The sequence below is a fragment of the Microtus pennsylvanicus genome, chromosome 3 (assembly GCF_037038515.1).
Source record: "Microtus pennsylvanicus isolate mMicPen1 chromosome 3, mMicPen1.hap1, whole genome shotgun sequence".
NCBI lineage: Eukaryota > Metazoa > Chordata > Mammalia > Rodentia > Cricetidae > Microtus > Microtus pennsylvanicus.
The window spans coordinates 66,973,078-66,994,061 of NC_134581.1; the positions used below are offsets into that span (position 1 = coordinate 66,973,078).

Here is a 20,984-nt window from a genome sequence, read left to right on the forward strand (position 1 = left end):
TTTCTGGTGTGATCTTCTTTCCTTCAAGGTAGTGACCTCCATCTGATACACATTCCTTGTTCTACCCTGGTCACCCTCGAAGCAAGTTGTGGGTGAACTTGCTTCTTTCAAGAAATTATTTGACTCTATCCGAGGCAATTTAAGACTTTCTTCTCCCCCACTGGTTTTGTTTCCATCACTGTTTCTGGAGGCACGGGTAGGGGAGTGAGGAATTCGCTGTGCTTGGGTATGGTCAGTGGAGACTACTGGGTCACTATGCAAGCTACCTGAAGATCACACTTAGACCATTTCCAGATGTCAGAGCTTGTTATCTTGAATGTTCACTAACCTGTTCCTCTCAGCCGTGTGAAAAGAAAGTATCTGAAATATCACTAACGCGTTTATTTGACCTGATGTTTTTGGTTGCTATGGTTACTAAGTCACCTGTTTACACAGTCAAGGAAAACTGGTATGTACGACTATCTCCCGGATGCACATGTAGATTGGTTAGCTATAGAAGCATGCTAACAGGAAGCTTCGCTGTGATATGAAGCTTAGCGTCCAGGACTCCCTCTGCCACCAGTTACATGATGTGATGCTGATGAATTTTTTTTACACTGTCTCAATGCATTTTAGAAAAACTTGAGCCAACACACACACCCAAAGCACGCACGTGCATGCACGCACACACACATATACACACATAAAGTTTCTATTGATTATTTATTTTGAAATAACAAAAGGAAATTTGTTGCCCATTCTTAGTTGATTATTGGATCTTGTTTTAGATTTTTGCTTTTAATACTTTTAAATGTTATATTGTTTCAGTTCATTTTATGCTAATATATGGAATGTGGAAGGGTAGACATCAAGAAATTTACAAACTAAGGTTATATTAATATTTATTCCCTAAACAGTATATTCTCATAGCTGTTGGGCAATTTTGGAAACCCTTCTATTTCAACCAAAAAGAAGGTTATGTAAGTGCAGCCTGAATGAATCAGGTATTAATTCCTGATTCTACATTAAGTAGCACGAGGAGCTGACTTTTCCTGGGGAGAATTTCAGCATTACTTAAAAGGCCACGGAAAGATTAATCTGTCAACTTCTGGAATGTTCTGAAATGAAATGCTCCAGGCCTAGACCAGAGGAAACTAAATGAACCTTGGGGAATCCAGATTGTAGGAAGGAAGGAATTCTAACTCTCATTTAAAGTGTGTGCTGTCTTAGTCCCTTTTCTTCCTAACTGCCTTATCCAAGCAATTTATAAGAAAGGATTTATTCAGCTCATAATTCTGGAAGCTGGGAGGCCCAAGGTTGAGGGACTGCACCTGGAGAGGACATTCTTGCTGCCAAAGACCCTGACGAATCCCAAGACTTTCCAAACTCTGCTTGGTGAGAGAGGCAGGTGACAGATGCCTCACTCCAAGACCGTAAACGGATTGATCCACTAACCCATACCTGGACTCACCCATGAGGGTGGTACATCCATGGCCTAGTCACTTCTAAAAGGCATCCCTGATCCCACGCCTTAACAATTGACAGTGGAGATCAGTCTGAGCATGAGTTTTGCACGGGACAGTCAAAGCGAAGCAGTAACCTGTCTCTTCCACTGCTGCGGCCATCGAGTATAGTGATGGCGGAGCTGCTCAGAGCATAACGGGATGGAGACTATGGATTACATGTGTTTTTAATTGCGTTAGGAATAACAAATAATTGCTACAGGATGAGCACGCCCAGCTAAAGGATATGTTTGTGACTGAATGCAGTCATGGAATATTGACTAAGTAACTGCCCTTGGTCACTCAATCAGCCACAGCGGCATAAGAAGAAAGCAAAGCATGCTGTGAATGAGAAAATGTACCTCTGCGGTCTCAAAAAGAGGTCAGCGTGTCTTATACCCCAAGTGAAACTGAGGATTAGGATTTAGTTTTTATAATACACTTTATTTATTTTAATTCAATTGATAGTTACGGTAATAAGGGACTCGAGACTCATACTGAAAATCTTTTCCTTCATTAGAATTTCATTATTTTGAGATTTGATTTTTTTTAAAGTCATCAGAACATTATCCTGGAAAATTCTGATAAAGAGAATTTTAAAGTCACCCCTCATAAACAATTGCCACTGACTCTTCCAGCCTCAGAGTCTTACTTCTCCATTGTGAACCTTCCTGTGTATGCTCCTAAGAAAGGAAAGGCAAGAATTTGCCAACTTCAAACTGCCATGAGCAACTCAGGACCCATCCCTCCCTCCAGGCTTTGAAGTAATTAGGGGAAGTATTTTACCCTTCTGATTGGCTAATAAAGCCTCATCCCTCACGAATGTAACTGGGGCTTTGTAAGTCATTCACTCTCAGCTAACGTTTGGCCCACTGATTCTTTCAGTCAGCATTTGCTGTGACGACACCGTATCACAGCGTTTCCCTTCTCAGTGCAACTGTGTAAAGGACTTAACGGGTCATCGTATAGAGGAAGACCAAGGAGCTTACTCAGTTGAGTGGCTTGTTCCAAGGCACACAGACACTTGAATCCAACCTATTTCTGGTAGCTTGTGCGTTGTGTGTCTCCCTTGCTATGTGTGAGTCTTTGTGGGTTGAGACCAAGGGATGGGAGACAGTCTCTGCACCCAAGCAGCAGAGCAACCGGAGGAGCAAGGCAGAGCTAGGATATAAGGATGGTTGTGACCTGTGGCAGGCTGCAGACTTTCTGGACACAGAAGTCTTCATTAAGGCAATACTGACAAGGGTGGTTAGGGCATTGCTGGTTGGAGCTAGGAGCCAAACCCTCGGTTTTCACCTAAGAATGTTCTTGGTCGTCGAACGCCATCTCCAGAACTTGGACATAGGCAGTTTAGGATGAGGACCGCAGGTGCAGGAGATGGAAAAGCCACCATGAGCGAAGTGAAGTAGGAGTGGGCACCACAGCGCCAGGGGTCCCCTTCAGCAGGTGTGGACTGTAGTTAGAGCGAGCAGAGGATAAATAAAGGAGTATAGAGACAGTGTGGACATGTTTGCAAGTTTAACATCAAACCATGCTCAGCAGCATTGTCTTCCACACTCCTACTAGGATGGCCCACTAAGCAGTGCTTAAAGCATTCCACCACCTTCCTGACCCAAAGTACCAGAGTCCATATTACTCCAAACAAGGTCCAGCTGAGGGAGACCTCAGAAGAGGGTTCTGAACTCGCAGGTACCAGGCACACATGTGGCACACACAGAGACAGGCTGGCGGCACAACACTTGTACACGTGAAAGAAGTCTTCAAAGCAAACTTCCCTTCTTTGAAAAATAAAATAGAGAAAAATAATGGGAAATTTAAATGTATCTTGGATAACAGATAGTGTTGCAAAGAATGCAAGGATGAAGCTTACAAAAGAGCAGGTAGTATGCGACAGCCGGTGCATTTGGGAGTTTGTCATTCGTGTTTTGCGGTGTGGTTTATGTGACTGTGGGCTGTCACAGTCTTCTGCACACTTCAGAGTGATGCTTCTGTCCTAAGCCCCACCACGGCATTTTGACTATGTTTCATTTCTTTTTGACAGTGGAAATATCCTTGTGGGTATGAAAAAGAGAGCGAGAAAGAAAAGCAAACAGAATAGAGTGTCTTCTCTCTCCTTTTATGTAAAATTACCTGTCTATGAAACCCACATGGGTTTTTCTTCTGCAATACAAAGAGACCTGGGGAAGAAATGACACCCAGGCTCCAAGCCATTCTGCAGATAGACGCTTCCTGGCACCCAGGATGGTACTTCCAAGTCTCAAGCCACGCCTGTGTATAAACCTGGTGCAGCAGCCAAAGGGGAGCCATTCTGGGGCTTGGTTTAAGATAGAAAATGGCTAGTGCCTTTCCCCTGCGGAGAGGGACGATGAAGGAGCTCAACTCTGTGTTAATAAGCTTCTCTTGATATTCTCAATACCTGAGAGCAACTTTGAGTGAGATTTACTTGACTCGTACTTTTGAAGTTACTGCTGTGCCCTGGCACTCTGGCCTGTGGGAAGGCAACACTTCAGGTTGGAAGTACTCAAGGAGCAGAGCTACTCACCTCGTGACTACACAGAAAAAGAGGAGGAGAGGGATTGAGGGACAAGGTCCCACAGTCCCCTCCACAGACAGACTTCCAGTGACCTAAAGCCTTCCCATTAGGTCCCAAAAGTACCTTCCTAGGGACTAAGGCTTTAACACATGGGGCTTTGGAGATGTTCAAGTGTAACATGAAGGGCCAGGCCTGCTTGTTTGGGTTTCTGTCTCACCCTTTACCCCAGAACTGTTTAGCCCCAAAGAAAATCACACATAGGTCTCCATAAATTATAAGCTGATTGGCCCATTAGCTCTAGTCTCTCACTGGCAACTCTCACATCTTGATTAACCCATTTTTCTGATCTATGTTAGCCATGTGGCTCAGTACCTTTTTTTCAGTGGGGCAGATCATATCCTGCTGCTTCCGTGGTCTGGGCAAGAGAGGGAGGAATCAACTTCCTCCTTCCCAGAATTCTCCTGTTCTCATTACATCATTTCTACTTCCTGTCTGGTTTTCCTGTTTATATTTCCTGCCTGGCCAATCAGCATTTATTTATAACATGATTGACAGAATACAGACAATTCTCCCGCACCATTCAAGTTCTAAACCGTAGTCCTCCATAAGCAATTCACAGAGCCTTTTGACTCTTGGGAAATTCCATTGTACAAGGACCCAAGAGTGTGTGGTGTGGTCGCGATGCACGGACTTTGGTCCACATGTTGAGGCCATTTGTCGTTGAGAACTGGACACAGAACAGATAAGATGGCTTTTCTCCTGTATTTTTACTTTATTGTCACAGGACAATCCTTCCCAGGATCACCGTCATGGCCATTTGGCTGGACACCAATCGACAAATATACAACGCGATCTTTTTTTCTGGAATAGTCATCCAACAGTTAGAAAATAGCATTCATTTTACAAACAAACACATTGACGTTTTATAATCTTCTCAGGCGCCTAACTAAAATGTTCCACTAACTTTATTTTTTAGGGTAACTATTTTTTTTTTGAAACCTGTTAACCCGAATTCTAACCAGAGCTTAGAATGTATTTAGCCTGAATACTTAAATGCCAGGCTTGATTAACACAGTAAGTGTAGCATCCAACCGATTTCATAGTAACTGGCTGCATACAGAAAACACATATCCCTTAATGACTTCTGGTGGCCATGTTATACGTGTTAGCGGCTTTATCATTTTCATGCTTTTTAAAATAACATTCAGGAAAAAGAAAGTGTGCTTAGCAAATCAAGAAGAAATTACTGCTGATGACTCCAATAACTAGCAACGCCATTATTAATATCTTCATCCTGAAGCCTGCCGGCCCCCTGTTATTTACGTATCACTATTAAAATGGTTTTACTTCTAGAGGAAATTTAGGTCATTGCATGAGTCTTTGTGTGCGGTTTTTCCTATCAAGGAAATATCACGAACATTTTTGTGTTATGAGCTGTCCTAGGATCTGATTTTCCTGCCTGTGGAGTATTCCACTGTGCCTGCTTTGTGGAATAGTTTGGAGGCTGTGCTCTTTCTCGTCATCGTTTCCTTTGTGTTTATAAAAACCTAAACCCTGTGCCTTTTAAACACATTGGACTCTACTTTTAACACAAGGCTGTTGACGATATTAGAACCAGACCTATTCAAACACATGACTATAACCAAAGAATTAGTTGACTAATCAGCCAACTGAATGAGTCCCATCGCTAAGAATGCTGGTGACTGTAATTGATCCCAGTAGCCGTAAACACCTTATTTTGGAACAAGAGAGAATCAGAGAACATTTGAGGGGGAGGGGGAACCTTTTAGAAACAACACCAGTGGGAAGTAACAGATATAATTCAGTCTCCTAGGAACACAATGTGAAGAGGGGCTGAACCTAACAGTCTGGGTGGCAGGTTGTCATTGTCTCTAAAGCACAAGTCACTGAGATCCTGCACAATAGCGGAAAGTAGCAGGCATTTCATTTTCAAATCAAAAATCTACATTAAAAGCAAAGTCACAAGTTCAGTTATGTGTGAAAATGTGCCTGTTTAGAGACACGATTGCTGGTTTGCTGAGGTGCCACTGGAGTTGGGAACATGGTGCTTTGATGGAGCCCAGAAAAGACTCCTGTAGAGGTTCTGAAAAAAAAATTTAAATTTAAATCAGAGAACATTGTCCTCTTGGAGTAAAAATAAAAGGTCCAAAGTGCCTCTTCTGAAAATTGATGAGGAAGCCTTTGGGCAGAAGCAAGGCATGCTGGGATTGGTCAGCAAGGAAGGCAGCGGCCACACGACCAAAGGAGAGCAGCAGAAGCCAGGGGAAAGGGAGACAGGAAAGGATGGGATAAAGGAAGAGAAAATGCGGGCAGTGGGGCATGAGTGGAATTAGGTCTGGAGGCCGGGTGGGGATGGGATGGGGGATGGTGAACAGCCATTCATTCTGGCAGAGGAGGTATCCCTACCCCACCCGATGTCTCAGGCAGAGGCCATGTTAACACTGATTGAGTTCCAAAATATTTAGACAAAGATGGGAGAAACAGAATCCCAGGGTTTCCCCCTCAGCTTGTTGGAGTTGTGTAGCCATGGTAACTGTCCCTCTCGGGAGTGGAATGATGAACACCTGTGGATGCTGAGATCTAATGGCTGGTTTTCTTCCTGGCTTCTTTTCTTGCTGGTGGTGGCTGCTCTCTCTTCTCTCGCAGCTTTCTATGGGAAGGGCGCTGTCTTTTGTTCCCCACAGGATGCTGATCCAGGTGTGCCTGTATTTCTACTGTAAGTTTTTGTGGCGCTGCATGAAGTTCGTGATGCGGAAGCTCACAGGAAGGTGTGAACTGCAAAGGATTTGCTACAGCACCAAGCCTGGAGCGTCTAGAACCATGAAAATTGGTGAGCGGGGCGTGGAAGGGAGGGCAGAATTCACAGTTGGTGGGACTGAGAAAGCAATATAATATTTTAAGTAAGTCATATTCGAACATTTATAACTCGTTATAGCTAATGGCATTTGTGTGTGTTATTACTTCAACAGAAACATCACTGAGGGATTCGAAAAGTAAGGTAAATAAATTGTTTTTTTTTTAATTTTTCAGTAAATTTTCACTGAGGGTCTTACTTTGATCATGAAACATAAAACCTGTGGAGCAGTGAGATGGCCCAGCTGGTCGAAGTGGCTGCCACCAAGCCTGGGTGTGATCCCCAGGCTCCACAGGGAGGAACTGACTCCTCATGTGATCCCCAGGCTCCACAGGGAGGAGCTGACTCCTCATGTGATCCCCAGGCTCCCCAGGGAGGAGCTGACTCCTCATGTGATCCCCAGGCTCCACAGGGAGGAGCTGACTCCTCATGTGATCCCCAGGCTCCACAGGGAGGAGCTGACTCCTCATGTGATCCCCAGGCTCCACAGGGAGGAGCTGACTCCTCATGTGATCCCCAGGCTCCACAGGGAGGAGCTGACTCCTCGTGTGATCCCCAGGCTCCACAGGGAGGAGCTGACTCCTCAGGCAGTCCTCTGACTTCCCCTCCTGCTGTGCAGTGTGTACACCTTACACAGGTGTGCACACGATGGAATAAAGTACTTTAAGACAATAAAAACTAAAATTGAACTTGCAAGGACAAAATAGATCACTGACAAAAAGCATATATAAACAAGAAGTAAATGCATTTTTGCATATATGACAGTTTCTAGGCGTACTCGTAAAGTTTAGTCTATGTCAAATTAACTCATTTTATACCACCTCTTAAATCATAAAACAAGAATATAATAGCTGGGCGGTAGTGGCACATGTCTTTAATCCCAGCAGTCAGGAGGCAGAGGCAGGTATATCTCTGAGTTCAAGGCCAATCTGGTCTACAGAGTAAGTTCCAGGACTGGCTAGAGGACCCAAGTTGGATTCCCAGCACCCATATGGGCTCATAACCATCAGTAACTCCAGTCTGGGGGAGGTGCCCTGATGCCCTCTTCTGAACTCCAAGTGCACTGCACACACATGGAGCACAGACATACACACAGGTAAAACACCCATACATAAAGAAAAAAATATTTTAAAAAATAGTACGCAGTTGGCCATCTACAAAAGAGAAAAATATGCTTTATTTTGCAAGATTTTTGATAATTTTACCTCATCTTCTTTAACTTTGGCAACCCTCATTCTATGAAGTGAAAAAGAAGCCACCAGTGTACTTTTAATAGCTTAAATAGCTTAAAACAAATAACGACAAAAAGAATAAAGCAAAGCCCAAGCCTTCTACGTGCCTGCTTTATGTCAAATACCTCAACTGGGCGAATGGCGCTACCCCGGCTGTGGAAACACAGCCGGCCCCGGGATCCAAACACACTGTGTCAGTCTGTTTTGAGCGCCTCCTCTCATACAGAGGTGTAGAGTTGAAGCCTCCGCCCCAGGGGTATGTAAGCCACCGCTGCTAATGGGAGAAACTGATTGAAAGATGTTTTCTAGCTGTTGCAGACCTCAGTGAGCGTTCACCCCGATGCCATCGAAAAGACTATCGATGACATCATGGAGCTGAAAAACATCAACCCTGACATCAACCCACAGTAAGAACTGGACTTGCATGTGAGAAAGACAGACCCCCAAATCACATGGCTCTCTCTCTCTCTCTCTCTCTCTCTCTCTCTCTCTCTCTCTCTCTCTCTCTCTCTTTCTCTCCCTCCCTCCCTCCCTCCCTCCCTCCCTCCCTCCCTCCCTCCCTGCTTCCTTCTTCGAAATAATTATCTGCAGTGTTTTGACTTTTAGATGAACATTAAGTAAAATGGAGGTGCTTCATGTATGTAAATGGTAATGACTTTAGGCTTCTTCTGGTTTGTAAGCTTATGGTCCTGTTTCTATGAGTCGAAAAAGGGCGAAGGGAGTGAGAACTAATATCAAAACACAAGATCAAGGAAGCCCATTCATCTTCAGGACATGACTTTATTTCGGTGCTTTACATTAATTGCATATATTCAAATCATAAGTGTGCTTATACTGATTCTGCTCCATCTAGAATATTCCTTCAGTTCCCTCATGAATATTCCATTATGCCTGGCTGATAATCTTGGAGACAGTTCCTACCTGCTTGTCAAGAAGACAGGCATGCGTGGGAGGAAGAGATGGTTTTTATATGAATACTTCAGAACTTTATAATTTATTCCTCTCATCTTGGAAGTATTAAAATGCATTTGGCAATGTTCGTGACATTTAAAATTAGCTTTATATTTTCCATTGGGCGCAGCAATTTTTTTTCCAGTAGAATTTGGACCTTAAAGGCATTAAAGAGAATGAATTCTAAATGCAGGTATATTTAGACACAGCTTGAGGTTGGTAACAATCAAACTGTCTTGTAGATCTGTGTGTATGAGGGCATCAAATGTCACAGACTGTTAAGAACGAAGATGGAGCCAGAGTTGAACGGGATTTCAGAGTCTGCTAGGTGTTGCTCTTTCTCCATCTATCCAAGAGCTTGGTCAAAAAATTCCATTTGCTCTTGGTCTCTGCAGCATCTCCTTTAGCTTTGCCTCATTCAGACGCTAAGGTTGAGTTAATTATGTAATAAGTATAGTTTTAAATTTTTCTCATGGGGTGGAGAGATGGCTCAGCAGTTAAGAGCACTAGGGCTCCTGCAGAGAGCCTGGGTTTGGTTCCCAGGATCCAAACAGCAGCTCCCAGCTCCCTATCACTCCAGTTCGAAGGGGTCTGATGCTCTCTCCTCTGGCTTCTGTGGGCACCTATTGCACATGGTGCACATACTTGAACTCAGACACACACAAATAATAAATAATCTTTATTAAAATTTTAAAACTGGCTTTCACTTTTACATTTTAATTAGAATATAATTATATCATTTCCCCCTTCCTCTCCCCCCTTCCAGCCTTCCCATGTTCTGCCCCCCCATTCCTCTCAAATTCATGGCTTCTTTTTCTTTAATTATAATTGCTACAAATATACACATAGATTAGATATATTCAACATGCTATGCATTCACAGCAAAATGTGTACCTTAGGAATCAGAAGCCATGCCCCATGAGAGGGACCTGAAGGGATAGGGCTTTTTCCCCTAGCCCTGTAAAGGAGACTAGAACAGCGGTTCTCGACCTGTGGATCTTGACTACTGGGGGTCAAATGACCCTTTCACAGGGGTCACATATCAGACATTCTGCATATCATAAGTTTCTGATATTAAGATTCATAACAATAGCAAAATTACAGTTATGAAGTAGCAACAAAAATAATTTTGTGGTTGGGGGGGTCACCACATCATGAGGAGCTGTATTAAAAGACCGCAGCATTAGGAAGGCTGAGAATCCCTGAACTAGAAGAGTAGACATCATAAAATAATTAGGCCTGGTGGGAGGTGGTGGAGGTAAATCTGTTTAGAGCACTGAATTCGGTCTACTTGGTAACTAAAAAAGCCAAGTTTGTTTCCACATAGGAAAGTGTCCAGATGTGTAGAGCGGTTGGACTCTGGAAGGAATGTTGCGGAGGAGAGATGTCACTCATGGCACTCCCTCCGCTCTCGGGACACTATTCACAGGCGTGATGTCACCACAGCTACCACAGCTGCCGTTGTGTTTCTTTTATTTTGTCTAGAAAAGTTTCTTGTTCTGAATCCCCTGAGAGCCCACTCCCTCTTTCCTTTCTTTCTCTCTCTTCCTCTCATACAAAGACTTTTGAAGTAAATCCAATATATCCCCCTAAATGGTCCCTAAGAATCTATTGTTTTCTGTCCTCACATCTTTCAAGCCACCTTCCTGAAGGCCTTCCTTGTTTGTTTTAAGCCAAACAGTTAAATTTGCACTTAGGAAAAAACTAAAATGAAGGGAGAGGATTTTCACAGTTCAACAAAATTGTGCTTCTAGCCAGGCATGGTGCGAGCCTGAGGCAGGAGGATTGTCTAGAATCTGAGGTCAGCCTGGGCTAAGGAGTGAGTTCTAGGCCAGCCTGGCCTGCAGCATGAGACCCTGCCTGGAGAAACAAAGGAGGAGAAAAAGGAAGGGTGACTATATACATGAATATGAGTTCCTGAATATGTACATGAACCATTTACATAAAAACTGCTACAGGCATTGAGGGAGCAAATGCCCACGGCACATGGGTTCGTTTTTCTCACACTCGGTTCTTCTGTACTTTAGGCTGGGAATCTCTCTCCAGGCTTGCCTTCTGCAAATTGTGGGTTACAGAAACCTCATCGCAGACGTGGAAAAGCTACGCAGAGAGCCCTACGATTCTGACAACCCTCAACACGAAGAGATGCTTTTGAAGGTGAGTCCTTCCCCTAATGTCAGTTAATGGCTACCAGGCTCTCAGGCCAGGCGGTCTCTGTGCATTGAGGATACAGAGCTGAGTAAGACATGGGTGTTGTGACAGATTGGCAAGGCTGAGTTCTCTCGCTAGTTGGGGGTAATTTTTTCATCAGAATATTCATATGAGAAATTAACTTTAAAGCCAGTTGACTCTTAGAATCTGAGAAAGCATCAGGGGTTTATTTCTATGGGGGAGTGGCCCCTCGCACTTGGCTCAAGTTTGCATTGTTTCAGATGCGTTGAAGGCTGCAGGAGAATTGAGAGAGCATTTGTCAGAGTGTCATGGGGTTTTTACTTACGACTCTAACACACATCAAAGACAATGAGGTTGATTTCTGCTTCAGCAATAGCCCTCTGGGGAAATTACCCAAGATCCTCCTGCTGATCATTTATTCATGTAACTTGGCAAATGTTCAAAGAGGAGGTAAAGGTTTTTTACTTGGCACACTGAGCCTGCCAGGAAGGTAATGTAAAGTACTCCTTGCTCGAGTCCTAGCAGCTCTGATGCTGCATCATCAGAAAACAGCAATAAAACATCAGCGTATGAGGTCAATCAAGTCCAAAGAATAAAATTCACACCACCATTTGGAAGTGCTAACTCAATTAAAACATTTTAGACATTCGCTTCTGAAAATAGATACTCTGCTGGCGTGGAGTGCCTCTCTGTCCCTTTCTAAATTTTAAATAGGCAGCAACAAAACTGGGGGAGGGGCTAGAGAGATGGCCCAGTCAAGAGAGTGTGCTGCTTAAAGTTGCTGGCTTTCCACTGCCAATCATGTCTGATCCAGGGGATCTGATGCCCTCTGCTGGCCTCTTCAGGCACCTGCACCTATGTAGGGGTAGTCATACACTGATACACACATATATGCAATTAAAAATAAATCTCAAAAAAAGAAGGAAGCCTTTGTTTATCTGCCTCGCCTTTGTTTAGCTGAAAATATCAACAGGTGTAAATTTTTAATGCATCTTGTGTTTTGTGTGAAAGAGTGCATGTTTTATGTACGCAAGTACGTAGGCTGGTGATTCATTTGTCTCCACTAATTAGTGCTGGATCTGAGGTGATCATTAAAACCTGAAGAAATCTCATTCTTGGCAATAGCACGCCTTCTTCTCTTTCTCTCCTGTTAATTTTAGCTAGCTTATTAGTTGAGTTCTGCCTTCTCCTATTGCAGGACCATTTTCTGATGGAGGTTATCAAACTCACCAAAATGATTATTTAATAGCTAGGATCAAGGTGAATGAAAATGAAACAAATCAGCATAGTTGACAACCTGGCTATCCGTGTCGGAAATGCTTCACAGGCCGAGATAAACTCAAAATTAGCTAATGGCATTTGAATGTCTGCTCTGTGAACTGGCTTATAGTAGGTGTTCAGCATCAAAGGGGGGTGAATTAATGACTTACTGTAGCACCTTAGTGTATTAGTCAGGGGCCTTTAAAGTAACAGGACTGACAGAATGAATATGTACTTTAAAATGGGGTTATTAGAGTGACTTACCAGCTATGGGTCAAGTAATCCAACAACGGCCGTCTCCTGATGGATCCCGCAGTGGGTTAACCCACCCAAGCGGATGTCTCATGGGTCCCGATCCGGGGCTGGAGTCCCAGGGAATTCCTAGAGAACTGCCACTGTTCAGTCTGTGGAGGAATCCTGAAGCAGCTGATAGAACCAGTGGTTCTAGCACCAGCAAAGGCCCAGGGACCGGACAGATGAGAGGACAAGCAGGCAAAAAGCAAAAGCGTCCTTCTTCCATGACTTTTTATGTGGGTGGCCACCAGAAGGTGTGGCCCAGGTTTATGGTGGGTCTTTCCGCCTCAAGTGACCCACCTGGGAAAAGTCCCTCCCAGGTGTGCCCAGCTGCTTGGGTTTTTGTTAATCCCAGATGTGGTCAAGCTGTCAGTCAAGACTAGCTGTCACCCTTAGCTATTGTATAGTAATACGTTCTCGTCAGGACCGCCAGCCCACAAATAATGGCGCAGCGACTTATTATTAATTATGAAGGCTTGCCCTCTAACTTAGGCTTGTTTCCAAAGAGCTCTTATAACTTAAATTAACCCGTACTTTGAAACCTACATTCTGCCACATGGCTTGTTCCCTCATCTCTCTCCAGCACCTCCTGCTTCCCTGTGTCTCACTGTCCAGTTCCTACCTCTCTTCTCCCCAGAGTTCTCTCTCCTCCTGGAAATCCCACCCATTCTCTCCTGCCTAACTATTGACCATCCAGCTCTTTATTAAACCACTCACAGTGACACTTCTTCACACGGTGTAACAAATATTCCACAATGTTTATGTTAAGAACAGCTGAAGATGGCTCTTAGCAGACGTCCAAATGCTATTTGTTAGTTTCGCATCTATTTCAGCCAGTGAAATCCAGTATGTCAGACACATGTGACTAGTCCAGTGGTTCTCAGTCTGTGGGTTGCAACCCCTTGGGGGTTCAAATGACCTTTTCACAGGGCCACACATCAGATATCCTGCATACCAAATATATCTGATATTACAATTCCTAGCAGCAGAACAATTACAGTTATGAAGTAGCAACAATATAAGTTTATGCTTGAGGGTTACCACATAAAGGGTCTCTGCACTCGGCAGGTTGAGACCCCCTGGACTAGGCTGTTGACTTTTATCGGTGGCTGTGATTGGAGTATGCACATGCTCTCATTCTGATGTCATGGCTAAAGAATCACGTAGTGATTATGTTCTTTATTTTAGAGGCGGGAAAACTAAATTTATTTTAGTTCAGGCGGACTGTCTGATTATTGCCTATCAGTAAATAATAAAGCCAGAACTATTTACCATCAGGTTTGCCACTTTTTGCTTTCTATGTTTTTCTTTTAAGAGAAAGTCTCACTATGTTTTTGTGAGTTGGTCCTGAACTCTCTATGTAGCCAAGTCTGTCTTTGACGTTGTGGCAATCCTCCTTCCTCAGTTTCTAAAATGCAGAGATTACAGGTGTGAGCCACCGTGCCTAGCTCTGAGTTGAACCCTTTTATGACTGACTTTCCCTTTTACCCTTACATGATTTGCAATGTAATCAGGACATGTTCTGATCTCCAGAAATCCCTAACTATTATCCACACGGTACAGCAAAATGTCCGTACTGATTCTCTTCTTACCTTCATCTCCAGTTTGCCTATTATAACCTTGTAATTCTGAACCTAACTATAAGACTCTTCCCTTCCATCTTCTTCATACTGACAGAGAGGTTTCTAGGAGACAAGTCTAGCCATTAAGATGGATTAATATTCCTAGACACCTGTAATCCCAGCACTGGGGACACAAGGCAAAAATGACTGGGGCTCAAAGGCCAGTCTGGGCTATATGCAAGATGTTTTCTCAAGCAAAACAAAACACCTTCAAACTTGCTGTGTCCTACAGTAGAGTCCATATTGCTCAGGACAGCACCTTGACCCCTTCCCGCTGTACCTCTCTCAGCTCGACCTGCTGCATCCCTGTCTATTACATACAGAGCATCTCACCATAACTCGGGCTAGGCCGTGACAGCCAAGTGCCCAGGAATTTGCTCATGTTCTTCTTCTTGCTGTTCATTGTTCTCACAGAAGAAGCCACCTGGCTTTCTTAATCTTTATTCACTGGATTTTGAAATAATTTCCCCGAACACACAGAGGTGAGATCTTTCTTCTGCCCTTCTAGGTAATTGAATTTCCAAGTATGAGAGCAATGACATCATAATAACGAAACACTGGCTGGGTGTTTGCTGGGTCCTGGCCACTACAATAAATTCTGCACTGAATTCCCATTTCCATTCTGACAATAACCTTGGGCTGATTGATGTACTGTATTATCTCCATTTGGAAAGGGGGTGAGAAAACAGGCTGCGCGGTGGCCGTGCAAGCCCACGTCACTAAAAAGTGCCCCCCGCCACTGTACTGCAGTATCTCTTCAGAGGAAACCATGCCTAGTCTCCTTGTATCTGGCCAGGGCTGGTGGATGACTGCCCCAGTTCAAGATTCATCTTTAAGATGGGTGATGATAGCCCCGCTTCCTACGTTGCAAAATCGTTTAGGACAAGCATCCGCAAGTAAGAGTACATGAGCCACATCTACCACCCATTTTTGTTAGTGTTGTATGGTCACATAGCTGTGTGTGTGTTTCTGTTGTCCCTGTCTGCTGTTCATAGTAATGAAGACAAAAGGAAAAGTAGTTACGGCAGAGTCCACACAGCTCACTGCCCAGAGTAGCTACAAAGACTGTGCACAGAGTTTGCTGCCCCAGTTTATAAGCTCAGCTAACCCAGGCGAGCCTTTAGTTCATGTTGTTACCAAGGCTGACCTTGAACTCCTGATCCATCTACCTCTACCTCCCTTGTGCTATGATTTCAGGCATATACCACCATGTCTCCTTGTCTCTGTATCTTTAGATAAGTTGACTTGGCATGGTGTGACACCAGCGTAAATATTTTATCTGATTAAGAAGTAATTTTAGAGTTGTGTCTATATTAATCACAACAAAAGTGAACTGCAGGGTTGCGGGAGAGGGGCGCACACACGTGCAGGTGCATGCACAGAAGTATGGACACGTGCACATTTGTGCATGTGATTGTGGAGGTGAGAAGTCACCTCAGAGTCCATCCACCTTGCATTTTGCAACTGTGTTTCTCATTGACCTGGTGCTAGCAAATTCTAGAGTTTCCCCTCTATCTCTACATCCTCAGAACTGGAATTAAAATCTGGAGCCATCACTCCAAGCTTTTGCACAGAATTCTGGAAATCTACCTCAGGCCCTCATACTGTGTAACAAGCACATTACTGCTAAGGTCTCCCTCTACCTCTGAACTGCAGATTTTCACCTGTTTGTATTTTTTGCTATCATTATACTTTACACTGTGCCTGGTATGTGACAATTCACAATAAAGCAAGATAATTTTATATCACTCTTCTGTTGAAACTTTAAGTTTCACCTAATATAAAATAAACATGTTCAGAAGGTTAACTATTTCTGAAAGAGTTGGAAGAAAACACAATATTTGGGCCTGGGGGGAAAAAAGGCTATTGGCAAAGTGCTTACTGTAAAAGCATGAGGACCTGCAGTTTGAATCTGTGGAAACTTGCAAAAGCCAGGTGGGATGGCATGTTTCTGTGACCCTCAATCCAGGGGAGGCAGAGGCAGGAGGCTCCCTGGAGCTCATTAGCCAGCCGGGCTAGCTGGACCGGTGAGCTCCAGGTTGAAAAAAAAATAAAACAAGATAAAGAGCAATTGACAAAGACCATCAGTGTCAAACTCTGGCCACGCTCAAATGAACAGACATGCGCACACATGTCCACACACACATAACACACCACACTCTAACACATACATACACAAAATACACACACAAAGAAAGTATAATATTTGGATTTATATAATATTTGCGGGGTTGGAGAGATGGCTCAGCAGTTAAGAGGGCTTTCTGCTCTTCCAGAGGACCCAAAGCCGATTCTCACCATCCGAGTCAGGAGACTCAGAGCTGCGTGCCCCCTTAAACATTACATATTATATAGAGCCATGGATTGCAGTCCCTGCTGTCTGTCTACCTAGCTCTATCATTATGATGTGTGCTAAACCTAGTTTTCTACAGAAACCCTGGAAAATAAACAAAATTTATAAATCAGTAAAGAGCAAAATGTCCTGAATTTATATTTTCCACTGGGATATAGTTGATTTTGAATGAAATTATTTTAGCAACTCTTCAGGATGACACTGTATTTTGAGGCTCACTCGTGAGTACTGCCAGTGTTCCTTTATCTAGTTGCATGGTATTTGCTCTCACTCCCGTCACACATGAGACCTAAAAGATGAAACTCGAGTCAGTGTGTGCTGCTGTTTTTATTAATGGTGTCCATGTTCAATTGTTGGTGGAATGTTAGAAAAAGGTTTCTGTGGAGTTGAACAACAGGTGACCTCAACATTTTCCATTCTCCTTTTTCTTTGTAGTCTTAAATAGTTTAGCAACCCTCCCAAAAGAACATTGTTGTAGGATGTTATTTATCTCTTTACCTCGTTGATTAGGAACAAAAATATAAAGGTTTAAAACACTAGAATATACATGTGTGCATTCTATTGCCTTCAAAGCCACAGCCCCAAAACAGCGCCTACAGTGCGCTCTGGAGGAAAGAGTAAAGGTGTGTAACTTCCTGCTCTTATTATGAAATAACATTTTTGCTTTTTGGGGTCACCTTTAAAACTTCTATTGTGATATCTGTGCCTATACTCAGCTTTGCAACGCTCCTTGTGAGAATACAGCTCACAGCATCTGAACCAATAAGACAGGGCCCTGGCATGTGCACACCCAAGAGTGGCTCTCTCTTCTTCCACTGCAGCTGTGGCAGTTCCTGAAGCCTAACACGCCCCTGGAAGCTCGGATTTCTAAGCAGTGGTGTGAGATCGGTTTCCAAGGCGATGATCCGAAAACGGATTTTCGAGGAATGGGTCTCCTGGGACTTTATAATTTACAGTGAGTAGAATGAAGAACAGTTGAGCATTAGAGCGATGCGCTGGTATCGAGATGCCAAGGTAGAACTATCACTTTCAAAAGCCACGTCCCAAAAGATGCCAGAAGAATATTCAAATCATCTGAGGGGAAGCTCGGGTTCAGACAAACTTGCCAGCACCTTGCCCGTATTTCAACAGATTTCATAGAATTTTGAAAGCAGCTCTTAGATAGTATTTTTAATTTTTTATTATGAAATCTTCAAGAATATTCAAAAAACTTTTATATTGATAATCTGAATTCAGAAATTTCAACATTATTTTTAGACAAAAATATTAATAAAAAATCTTACACTGTTTGTCATTTCACCTCTCATATTTCAATATGTACCCCTAAAATATATCAATGCTGGGCCTTGAAATGGCTCAGCAGAGAAAATTGGTGGTTGCCAAAGGCCACGACCTGAGTTTGAGGCCGGAAACCTACATAACAAAAGCTGAGATCTGACTCCATTGTCTTCCGACCTGCACATGTGCACAGACACACACAGTAAACAAATCTAAAATTTCTGCTTGGAATCTTCCTGTCCCCACCCCCCTTAGATTTGTGTAATAAAATATAGAGTCATACATTAGTAATTTGGGTTTATAATATAGCTTTATTACTGCCCTGTTAAATACTTTTTATGAAGTACTTTGGAGGTGGTGTGAGTTTTTATGTTTATTAGGCAGAAATTTCACTTTATTAACATCCTTAAGTTTTGTGAGATGAATCCAAATCCAGTATGACTGCCTTCTAAGAAAGATGCATTTGATCTGGGCATTGGAGCTTACACCTGTAATCCTAACTCCTGGGAGACAGAAGGTAGGGGATCAGGACGCATCCTTGGCTGTGTAATGGGGTCAGTGCTAACCTGAGCTGCAAGATGTACTGTCTGAGAAAAAAACACAGGAAGAAAGGATGGATAGAAGGGCAAAGGCAGGGAGAGAAAGAAAGAGAGGAAAGGGGAGGGGTGGGAGGGGAGGGGAAGACCTAGAGTTTTCTCTCCTTTTCACCATGTTACTTCTCTCAGGCTTCTGCCCCTGGGATCTTCCAATCACAGAACCACCCACCCCTTATCTAGAATGCTGGATTATAGGCTTGGCTCTCTGGGGAGTAACGAAATTTGTAATTAAGTTTTCAAGTCTGTTGGCTCTGGAAGAGCAGTGACCTCATGCCAGTGACTACCTCTGGGTGCCAAGAGGCATCCCACCAGGTGAGGGTGGCTGTCTCACGGACAGTGCAATCATGGTCTTTCCCTCCTCCTGCAGATTCTTCGCAGAGCGGGATGCCACAGTGGCTCAGCAGGTCCTCTCCGACTCTCTTCATCCAAAATGCAGGTAACTGTTCCAAATAAAAGGTGGTTTAAGTTTTGGGTTTTTTTCGGGGAGGGGGATCAGTAAATAGCATTTTCCACATGGATCTATAGAGAAGTGTCAGGAGAGCCAGCTCACTGGGAGCCAAGCTGTACGCGCTCTAACAGGAAATGTTATGTACTACACAGGAAGGCTAGCGTTCCAGATACTCACCTCAGGACTTAGAAGGTAGAGATGTGTGTCAAGAGTGCCTAGGAAGATTGAAAGGTGAGCGTGGACGGACAGACATAGAGGAAAGAATTCAGAGACAAGGGAGCAGGGTCTGGTCATAAGGAAGAATGGAAGTCAAGGCCCCACGGAGAAAGCTGAACTTTCTGAGGCTCTTTTGTTTTAAAGTTCAGGGCTATGCTTGCATTTCCATTTACTTGATTTCTTTTCTTTGACTGAACACGTGAAGGGATATCACTAAAGAGGAAATAAGGTATTTTTCTTTGCTTTTGTGGTTTGTTGTTTTTATTCTGTTTTAGAATCAATAGGATAAGAATTTCTAAAATAAATAGATTTTAAAGGCAAACATTCACCAACTTTTAATCTGATCACTTGTCGGCTGCATTTTTATTAGCTAAAATCGAGATTGATCTACTCTAACGAAAGGGTCGAGAAGCCAGGATTTTACCCAGTTTGAGGGGCATATAATCCCTTCTTCTGAAGAGGTGGCCATCTCACAGACATGACCTCATCTCCTCAAGGAACATTTTATTTGAGAATTTTCTTGCATAGTGAAAATTTGTTCTTCGATTAGTAATTACGTTTGAGACATGGTCTCCTTATGTAGTCATGGGTGACTATCTTTACATAGCTGTGGATAGCCTGGAGCTCACTATGTAGACCCGAAACCCACCTGCCTTTACTTCCCTAGAGCTGAATTAAAAGCCTGCCTCACCACTTCTGGCTTTGATGGATGTGTTTCCAATGTGATAATTCTAAATAGTAGTTAATGTACGAGTCAGTGGCTCTCCTGATAATTCCTCCTATTTTACTGTTCTGGTCCCATTAGATTATTTTTTGTCCACCACCTCATAGCACTTAGTTATTACTGGCTAAATAAACCTAAAGTTATACTATAGCAGTCTTAAAATTCAGGAATTGATTGACTTGGGTTTATTTCCCTGATGTTACTATTATCTTCCTCCTAACCCCAGTTGACTAAGGTTCATTAAATTATATTACTTTCCCAAACTTACATTTATAGTCTTTTATGAGATTAAAAATTCAGTTTCTTTACTTTCATTTATTTCAAGAAAAACATTAAAATCATCTAGATGTTTCTTGACAGATTGCATGATCAACCTCAAGCTATTTTGGCTTTTAAATTGTATCTTCTGGATTGCATAGTCCTGCATTGTGGAGCCGATGAACGCCTTCTAACTAAAGCTGGCTGAGAGTCTGTGTGTGTTTCCAAGTGGTGTTTCTTGGATCAGAACCAGGAGTCATGGATACTCTTTGGTCCTGGGGTAGTAACAATAAGCTTAAAATATTTTGGGGGTAACTGTGAAAGGGAGATGAATTTTGTCAGTGAGCCATCCTCAAGCAAGGGGAGGGTAGACAGAGGCTCCACGGTCGTGGCTCCTTCAGCGGAGATTAGAGAGGGCTTAAGGCACTGTGGACCACACTTCAGGAGGCTGGCCTCTGTGTGTGCTGTGAAGGAATCTAGTTTATCCCTCAAGCTGCAACTCAGTCAAAGAGAAAGACGCTTTTGTATTCTTTACTTCCAACTGATAGTGGAGGTCACCAAGTCGGAATCAAAATGTCTGGAGAATGCTGATCTATTTCTTATATAATTGCCTGAAATTTTGACCAATTATGGTATCAGCATAGCTTCTGTCAAACCCTGCGCATTCCAGGTATTCCGCAGTGAGACATGC

At 43.2% G+C, this 20,984-nt stretch overlaps 1 protein-coding gene across 2 annotated transcripts in view; it reads left to right on the forward strand.

Annotated features, from left to right (window-relative positions):
- Elmod1 (ELMO domain containing 1) overlaps window positions 1-20,984 on the forward strand; it is a 54,639-nt gene that overhangs the window by 22,905 nt on the left and 10,750 nt on the right. For both annotated transcript variants that reach the window (XM_075965883.1, XM_075965884.1), the window contains 6 exons: window positions 6,720-6,865; window positions 7,005-7,033; window positions 8,431-8,528; window positions 11,100-11,229; window positions 17,595-17,728; window positions 19,015-19,083. In XM_075965883.1, the coding sequence (XP_075821998.1) occupies window positions 6,720-6,865; window positions 7,005-7,033; window positions 8,431-8,528; window positions 11,100-11,229; window positions 17,595-17,728; window positions 19,015-19,083 (606 nt within the window). The remainder of the gene's footprint in view (window positions 1-6,719; window positions 6,866-7,004; window positions 7,034-8,430; window positions 8,529-11,099; window positions 11,230-17,594; window positions 17,729-19,014; window positions 19,084-20,984) is intronic.